Source organism: Asparagus officinalis, chromosome 3 (assembly GCF_001876935.1).
Source record: "Asparagus officinalis chromosome 3, Aspof.V1, whole genome shotgun sequence".
NCBI classification, from domain to species: domain Eukaryota; kingdom Viridiplantae; phylum Streptophyta; class Magnoliopsida; order Asparagales; family Asparagaceae; genus Asparagus; species Asparagus officinalis.
Genome location: NC_033796.1, coordinates 31,079,122 through 31,089,075, shown reverse-complemented (window position 1 = coordinate 31,089,075; position 9,954 = coordinate 31,079,122). Strand labels below are relative to the sequence as shown.

Below are 9,954 nucleotides of genomic sequence, written 5' to 3'. Positions count from 1 at the left end.
CGGCACATGGACCGTCAAAATTGTCCACTCGCATGCCGACGGTTTTGATAGAAACAGTACTCATGTCACTTGTCCCCACTGTACTCCATGTAGATCAATTTATAGTCTAGTTGTGAGTTTTTTAGCGGGGTGAATTTGTAAACCGAGGATTTTTAAAGCGGGAGTGTATGTATGTGGATATTATATATGGAGCAAACATGTGGAGCAAAGTTGTGTCACTTGACCTCACTTTACTTTCTCCAGATTTGCCTCTACTTGATCATCATCAATACTGTAACAACATTGGGGGTTGGTAGAAAAAACTTTAAAGTCCAAGGAGACTAAGTATTGTTTGGTTCAAATTCTAAAATTATGGGATTTGGAATCACATCAAGAATTTCAAATTCATAGGTTTTTATACATATTTTGGAATTCCTAATCTTTTATTTGGTTCAACATGATTAGAGGAAAGCAAATCCTAGAATTTATTATTTTTCATTTGGTTCAAGCCTAAAAATATAGAAAAATACAAATTGTATAGATACCTAATGTCAAAACTTTAAATTTTTAGCATTTGACATATCCTCTCCCAGTTGTAGGATTTGGCAAATCCCAAAAGTTCCTACTATTTTTCATTTTATGCATACCTAATGCCAAAAGTTTTTGAAACAAACGCTCTATATGAAATTCCATAAATGAAAATAAGACATTTTTTGCATGAATTTCAAATCCACCTTAAATTGGAAAAATTTTGTCGAACCAAACATCCCCTAAGTGGAACACTTTAATATTAAAAGGAGTTAAGTTGAACAAACAAAGTTTTAGGATAATTGCGTGCAAAACCCCCCAAGTTCAAGGTTTAGGTGAAATTAAACTTTACCATATCTATACTTGATATGTGCAGATCCACGTGAAATAAAAAGATAATTTATTTGTACAAGTGACCGGAAAAGATGATAATATAATTGTCATTTAACTTATTCAATATGGTATGTGCTCCTCAAATTTACTATCTAGTGACTTTCCTTAATTTCTTAAATTCTAATGACATATACTCATTGCTTTTGCTATGTACATACTCATGTATGTACTAAAGTTATATTTAATTATTTATATACATGTATGTATATGAACATGTACTCTAAATTAATTGCTGAAAATTATATATATTTTAATTCTGATATATTTTTAATTCTAGAAATTTTATATAAGCCATTAAAATTTTAGCCTACAAAGAAAATTAGAAAAATAGGCTTTGTTGTTGTAGTAGTAGTCACTTAAAAAGTTCCTTATTGTAATTCTCTCTTTAACAAACTTTCTTTCTTTATGCAGAAAATATTCCATGTAGCTCTCTCCGAAAAATTACAACAAAGCTTTGTTGATGTTGTTGTTGTTGCAGAAAAACTTACAATAGTTTGATAATCCGCTAATTTGTTACTTTCAGAATATGCAACATATATTTTGTAATTGTTTACAGAAAAATTATTATATATTCACCTTTGCATCACATTTAAATGGATATTATGTGGAACATAGATAGTTGTTTAGTTCTATTAGTCAGATGATGCCGAGCCTGATTCTAATTGCCTTGCATTAAAAGGGAAAAAGGAAAAACTCAAAATCATATGCATTTGAACCTTGGCCAATATTTTAACTCGTTTGTCACCTTTTCTATTATACGTATGAGAATATATACCTCAATCTCAACATTATACTAATGATGAATACGTTACTGGTTTACTACAACTCCGTTAACATATGAACGTCACGTACAAAAACGTATGCATTGTTAATGGGGAATAAAATTGTTAGAAAATATCATACCAACCACCCTATAGCCGCCTCCTATTGTGTAGCCGCCGCCTCCTAGTGTGTCGTCACCGCTGCCTCCTCCTAATGTTTATTGATTGTGTGTATATATATCTTGTATATCTTGTAAATCTGATAATCAAGTATAGAGTTCTCTTCAATACCAAATTAACATGATATCAGAGCTAGGTTCAATCCATTAAAATTAGCTAGCGGTTTTTTTACCTACTTTCGTCGTCGCCTCCACCTGATCCATGAGACTGGGCCTCGTTGACGGTGATGCTCCTCCCAAGCTACCGCCGAAGCTCCTTCTGCCTCCATGTTGTCTATCTCCAAGTTTGAAGCCTCTCAAGCCCCCGTCGAAGCTCCTCTGAATCCGCAGCCGCCCCCAAATCAAGCAACCGCGTCGTCTCTATCGTCGACGATATCTCCAACCTAACCCTCCTCGAGGTCGCCGATCTCACCGATCTCCTCCGCCAGCGCCTCAACATCGACCAGATGTCGATGATCTCGCCGTAGGCGCTAAAGGCCTGCTCGAGGGAGTGGCTGTCAGTGGCCCACGCAAGCGCCCCCTACAAAGCAGCGGAAGCATGAATCTTCATACACAGAAGCGGCGCTCTCACTCTTTCCCTCTTTCTTTAGGATTCTGGTGCTAGGGTTTCATCTCTCTTTTATCTCAGACCCATCTTCTATTAACAAAAAAAACAAGTTCCAAAGAAAAATTAAAAAAAAAAGAACTCATGGACAAGAAAGGACTCTACATCTTTCTACCCCTTGATGTGCAACTTATAAATATTGAAAATTATATTGCATGGTCTCTTACTATGCAGTATAATCTTCGAGCTTTCGCACTATGGGGTTATATTAACAGATCTCTTTGTTGTCCATCCAAAACTGTTATTGTGCCTTCGTTATCTACATCCTCCATATCAAAAGTCACTTCTAGTGATTCCACTACTAATGATTCTCAGGTCACTTATTCTCAGTAGATTAGTACTGATCAACAGAACATGGCATATATTATGCATTTTGTAGCTATTCCTATTCGGTTATCCCTTGGACGAGCATCTTCATCTTGTGAGTAGTGGCTAGCTCTCAGTTGCATATTTGTTCAGACTGATGTTGATCGTGAGTATCAACTTCACCAAGCTCTTCGGGATGCACATCAGAGTGATCGCTCTATTCAAGATTTTTATTCCTTATTATCAGGCTATTGGGAGGTATTGCAGATGATAGAGGAACCTATTCCTGAGATGCTTCCAGACTTTGTCATGGAATTTCAAAAACAACGTGATCGTTAATAGTTATATCATTTTGTCATGCGCCTTCACTCTGAGTTCAAAAGCTAACGTGGACACATTCTTCATCGTAGTCCTCTCCCCAGTCTTCGTGAAGCCGTGGCTGAGTTCATATCTGAAGAGACGCGCCTTCAGATGCTCTCCCCTCTAGTTATTGCATCTTAGCCATTACCCTCATCACATATTGTTCTAGCTACTCATCAGCAGTTCTCTTCCTATCAGGGTCCTTCTGACAGTACATCTGATTCCTCTCGGCAACTCTACTGTCGTTATTGTAAGAAGTCGAGTCATCTTATTGATAAATATCGTAAGAGATCACCTCGTCCGGCACTCGAGAAGTCTCGATCTCTATTTGCTGCTTCGTCTGATGTTAGCTCTGCTCCTCAAGGGCCGTAGACTTCTAGCCCTCTCTCTTCTAAGCAGCTGTCAGAGATTACTATATTAATAACCAAGAATCTTGGGTTTAGTAGTGCTGCCTATAGCTCAGATTTTACTACATTGTCTGCTTATTTTTTGTATTTCTACTCCTTGGATATTCGACTCAGATGCATCTCATCATATGACCTTTGATAACTCTGTTCTTACAAATTATTCACTTGCTCCCTCTTCATTATGCATTTATACTGCTAGTGATACTCCCATTGCCGTCTCTCAATTAGGTGATATTACTCCAAGTTCTGATAGTTTTGGTCGTCTAACTTATCATCTATTCATCATATTCCCAAATTATATATGCAACTTTTATCCATTGGGAAAATTGCAGATTCTGATTGCACTATCTTATTTAATGCAAAATCTTGTGTTGTCTAGGATCACACTGGCTAGAAGATTGGGACAGGTCATAGAATTAATAGACTTTATCAGTTGGAGTCTCTACATCTTTCCACTCCATCCAACATTGGTCATGGGCTCTCTGTTTCTGATTTGTGGTACCGTCGCTTGGGTCATTGTTCACTCAAATCCGCAAGTGCACGGATATCGTTGTAGCGATGCAAGGTCGTATCCTTAGGGACTTCGTTGTTAATTACTGATTTTCACTATTTTGTGACTATCTAAACCAATCGTGTTAAAAAGTATGATTTTTGATTATCAATAACGAATACGCTAGCTAGTATCAACGACGAATTCACTCAATTAAAAGGATCTAGGATTGAACTTCGGTTTCAACTCTAGTTCGAATCAACAAATTAATCAATTGTTATCGAATCTCTCAATGCATTAAGAACGACTAACCTATGATAACTATTAGTCTCTTTCGATGACTAAAAGTCGCGCCTAATTCAGCCTAACAACCTATTTTCATGGTGTTAAACCAAATTAAACCCATTAAGTTCTTGTTAATCCCTCATGTTCTCAAGAATATTAACCTACTTTCGTGATCAATTAATTTTTGTTCAATTACTATTTTTCGGCGTTAATCTAACCTTTCAGTTCAAATCAACATCCTAAAAGAATTAAATCAGTGGCCAATTGAATTAACCCTAGGCAATTAGATATTAGTAACTGAATAATGCAAATCGAACAATCAATAACAACAACAATCAGTTCATTAATTCATAACCATGACCGAACCTAGTTCAATCCCAGATAAGACAATTACTCACACATAATTGAAATAGAAAACATGGTAACAATATATAAGATCATAATCATAAACTAAAAATTAAGATAGATCAGAAAGATAAACTGTAGTGTTGAAGTTGCACACAATTCTCCACAAATAGCAGGTTCCAAATCAAAAGTAAACTAATCTAAGAGTTTTTAGAGAGAAGAAGAGAAGAAGAAAGAAAGAAAAATCAAGATCTCCAGCCTCTGGTCCTTCTCTGATGCTTCAGGGCGTCTCCTTTTAATTCTTTTACAAAAACGTGTTGAAAGATAACTTCAAATAATGCTCCAGATCGCATGATAACTGACTGCTGTTATCCAACACGGCTGTGCAGATCAACACAACCAGGCCGTGTTTAATTTTGTTTCGCTCTGCTTTCTGGGCTTATCTTCTGTAATCAACACGCCTGTGTTGTTGAACACTGGGTGACCGTGTAGCCACTTTTCATGCATTCCTTGACTCCTTCTTGACTCCGAATCCGCGCTAAGCTCTAGTAATTCCTACACAATATATAAATAGAGCAGTAAACAAGAACTAAGGAGCTTAATATGGCCAAAATGCAAAGAAATACATCAAATAACAATGAATCCATAGGTGAAACATAGTCAAAATATAGATAATATTCATGTTTATCAACTCCCCCATGCTTGAACTATTGCTTGTCCTCAAGCAAAACAAATGAAAACACACACATGAGAGGGTACAGATTCAAAGAAAATAGAAATTAAGCACAAAGGTATCCACTATTCTCAAGTTCACATGCAACATTATTCCACTCAGCCCAATGTCAAAACAGAAATCTTGTCTCAAGTTCAAAGTTGAAGAAAATGTATCTGTAGGCATTCACATACGTTAGTGCAAGTAACTCAACTCATAAACGTTGGAAAGAGAAATGGCATGACAAAGTTATTTTTTTTTTTTTGATTACCCAAAACTCCTCGTGACAGACACATATCTCATCACAATGGGTCATACTCTTCCTACTTAAGGTCTCAAAGGAGCACTCGGTTTCCTTGCATTTTATTCAAATTTTTTTTTTGAAAATCCCGTCATAATTAACACCTACTGACGTGACAGCCATACTTCTGAGGGTGCGGTGCCAGGTACTCGGTGCAACAGACTTTAGGACTTTTTTTTACAAGGCCGAGTGTTTCTCCAGTAACCAAAAAGTATTCCAAGTCACCAAAGAAGCTTAGGTTTTAATTAGATGGGTTGAGCCAAAATCCATTCCTATCTCTCCAATGTTTAGAGTTAAGTATCGACAAAGTGGAACTCAAACAAATAACATCCTAACCAACTGAACATGAAACAAAGATTTTTTTTTTTTAACAATGGGGCATGTGAAATAAATGATGTACGTGCTAAAAGGTTTTGCTGAACAGTGGTTGGGGCATGTGAAATAAATGATGTACGTGCTAAAAGGTTTTGCTGAACAGTGGTACTCCTTTTTTTTAAAGCTAAATGAAAAATCCCAACACAGAAAACAAGCACTCAAAAACACCAAAGCATACATGAAACATTATCCCAACAAACCCACTCCCCCATGCTTGAATTGCACATTGTCCCCAATGTGTAAATAACTAAAAAAAAGAGAAAAGGGACTTACTACTCATTGTGGTGGTGGAGGAGGTGGATAGCCATGAAGTAGTGACCATTGGTGCATATGTTGCTTCTGGTCATTCATTGTTCCAAGTGTATTACCAAAATTGTCCAAGCTGGTGTCCATGATGAGAACAGATCTGGAAGTTTCAGATGTTGAATGAAAGAATTTGGTCTATGAATGTTGATGAGAACAGATCTGGAAGTTTCAGATGTTGAATGAAAGAATTTGGTCTATGAATGTTGGCGTTGCTCTTGGCGTAACGACAAGGGCGGTGTCTTGGCGCTGGAGGCACGCCTGGCAATTTGGTGGTGTTGGATGTGATGAATGAGAGAGAGAGGCGGAAGTGTTGAGTGGTGGAATCAAAGTTGGTTGGCCACGGGTGTGGTGGATGCCTTCCCAGGGTGTGGTAGACTCTGGAAATGAGATGAAGACAGTCCCGACTGCTACACGGGTGTGTTGGTGGACACGGCCTAGCTGTGTCAACTGTGTATTCAATATTTTTCCTTCTGTCCTCTTTAGCCTTGAACTATCTGTTACCTATTTCCTTTTTTTCATTCACCTACACACCAGTTCACATGTCATGAAACTAATAAAACTAATAATTAAAACACTAAAAGAAAAAATAAAGTGAAAGAAAAACTTGGGTTGCCTCCAAGAAGCGCTCGTTTATGGTCATGAGCTCGACCCCTTCAATGCTCACAATGATGATGGACCGGGAAGGGTAAAAGTACCCAACTTCTCGATCGGAGTTCCTGTGAAATAATACTTTAATCGCTGTCTATTGACCTTGAAAGATCTCATGGCTTCACTCCATACTTCGACAGCCCCAAATGGGTATATCTTGCACACTTGGAATGATCCAGACCACCTCGAACAAAGTTTGCCCGGAAAAAGCTTGAGTCGGGAATTAAGTAGAACTATCAAGTCTCCTTCTGTAAACTCTTTACGGAGGATATGTTGATCATGCCACTTCATTGTTCTTTCTTTGTAAATCTTGGCATTCTCATACGCATCCAATCTTAATTCATCAAGTTCATTTGGTTGAAGCTTTCTCTGTTCCCTTGATTCTTTCAAATCTAAATGAATGCTCTTGATAGCCCAATGTGCTTTATGTTCCACTTCAACTGGTGGAGATGGACTGGTTTTAGACTTCTTCTGCTGCTTTTTGACACGACTGTGTCTACGGACACACCATGGCCGTGTGGAATCATTATTCAACATCTTCCCAGGTGTAGTTTTCTCTTCACAAACCTGTTCTGGGCTGTTTCTGCTGCTTTTTGACACAGCTGTGTTTACAGACACAACCTGGTCATTCAGCCCCCTTGCAATTTCGACCACTATATCAGGTTCTTTGATGTAGGTGGTTTTGGTGTAGGTTGGCTTTTCATCAAGCATTGTAACATAGGAAGTTATTTCCTGATCATCATCATCTGGTACCCCATTCTTTACTAAACATTTCTCAAGTGGATCACTTGAGATATCTCTGGTAAAATCTTCTCTAACCACCATGTCAATCGTGTCAATCCTGCAACAAGTATCATCAATTAGTGGAAACTTCATAGCAGAAAACAAATCAAAATTCACCTTTTCATCCCCTATATTGAGAGAGAGCTTTCCATTCTTCACATCAATTATCGCTCCAGCGGTAGCAAGGAAAAGTCTTCCCAATATAATGGGGATTTGAGAATCCTCCTCCATTTCAAGAATAACAAAATCAACTGGAATAAAAAATTTACCAACCTGGATGGGTACATCCTCTAATATACCTATCGGACGTTTAACCGATCGATCCGCCAATTGGAGGGAGATAGTAGTAGGCTTCAAGTCTCCCATCTGTAACTTGTTACATATAGACAATGGCATAAGACTGACACTAGCACCGAGATCACATAGAGCATGATTAATTGACATATCACCAATTGTGCAAGGGATTGAAAATGAGTCAGGATCTTTAAGCTTAGGTGGTAGCTTATTTTGTATGATGTCACTACACTCTTGGGTCAAGGCTACAGTTTCATATTCCTCTAATCGCCTCTTATTTGATAGAATCTCCTTTAAGAATTTGGCATAGGATGGCATTTGGGAAATGGCTTCAACAAATGGGATGTTAATATGCAATTTTTTTAATATTTCTATGAATTTCCCAAAGTGTTTTTCCAACTTAGCTTTAACTTGCCTTTGAGGGAAGGGTAGTGGAGGCTTATAAGGTGCAGGTGCTACATATCTCTCAACATTCTCCCCTTTCTCACCAATATGATCTTTCTCACTTGTCACCAACTTCTCACTCTCATCAATCACATCCCTATGATCACTCCTCATCATTGGTGTCTCTAGCTCTTTTCCACTCCTAAGTGTAATGGCATTGATAGATTCCTTGGGGTTGGTTTCAGGTTGTCCAGGAAACATCCCAGAAGGTCTGGAAGAAGAGTTAAATTGCTGGGCTAGTTGAGTGACCTGATTCTCTAGCATTTTGTTGTGGGTGGCTAAGGATTCAACTTTAGAGGCTAGGTTCCTAATAGCATCATTCATGATCCTATTCTGATTTCTAAATTCTTCATTCTGTTTATTCTGGGATGTCACAAAATTTTCCATCAAGCTCTCTAAGTTGGACTTTTGGGGACTAGGGTAAGGGAGTCTAGGGGCCTGAAAACCTGGAGGTCGAAAATTTGAGTGAGGAATCGGGTTCAGGGATGGATTTTTATAGGATAAATTAGGATGATTTCTCTACCCCGGGTTGTATGTATTAGAAAAAGGGTCCCCTTTCTGATTAAAATTATTCATATAATTAACATGTTCAGATAATGGTGCATCAGGGGAAGGGGAGTTTCCAATCTGACATTCCACGGTAGAATGTCCAATGATACCACATATTTCACAGTTAGTAGAGTTAGATGCTACTGAATTCATGCTCATTGTTTTCAGCGAAAGTTGACTCCATTGTCGATTCCATTAAACTTTGATTTGTTTACACGAAATTACAATGAAAATAAACGAAAATACAACTTTCGAGAAAATAACACAGAAATTGTTTATCAACTCCTGCTTTGTGGGACTTTGCCTGTGCCGTGAGTGCTTTGGCTCGTTGACCACCGATTCAAAGATCGTGAGGGTGCTTAGGGATCTCTCCTTCGTTTATCGAAGTAAAGATTTGAAAACGAATATCTTATCGATGTAAGATGTCCGTTCTTCCAAAGATCAAGTCTGAGCTTAGATCTCTAGGAATCACCGAATGATGCTTGTCAAATGGTGAAAGTTCTCTCTCTTTCAAAAATCACTGAAAGCTCAAGCCTCTTCTGCTCCAAAAATGCTCTCTGTTCTTTATTTCGTGTGTAGGGAGGTATTTATAGGGGTCTCAGTGCACCACAGTTGAAACAGGGGCGAAATAACTGACCGAGTGTTTTCTCTTTGGCCGCTGCAGTCTACACTACCACGGCTATTGGCGCGGCAGTATAGGCTGCCGCGGCCAAAGAGACGGTTATCAGCACGTTCCATCGTGCTTAAAACCGTTCTCCCATGACCTTTAACCACTTTTTTCGTGGTTTAACTGCTTGTCCACGTCAGCACACGTTCTATTTCTGATACGCCGCCACATGGACTTCAAAAATCATCGAATAACTACCTTATAACTGCCATAGTATCCTTCTTTAACTGCCGTGGCA

General features: G+C 38.3%; 1 protein-coding gene across 1 annotated transcript in view; it reads right to left on the bottom strand.

The window, feature by feature from the left end:
* The window catches only part of LOC109834881, an 18,276-nt gene continuing 16,244 nt past the window's right edge, over nucleotides 7,923-9,954 (bottom strand). Inside the window, exons 3-4 of the mRNA XM_020402899.1 lie at nucleotides 8,062-8,863; nucleotides 7,923-7,984 (exon numbers count right to left, since the gene is read on the bottom strand). Of these exons, the coding sequence (XP_020258488.1) occupies nucleotides 7,923-7,984; nucleotides 8,062-8,863 (864 nt within the window). The remainder of the gene's footprint in view (nucleotides 7,985-8,061; nucleotides 8,864-9,954) is intronic.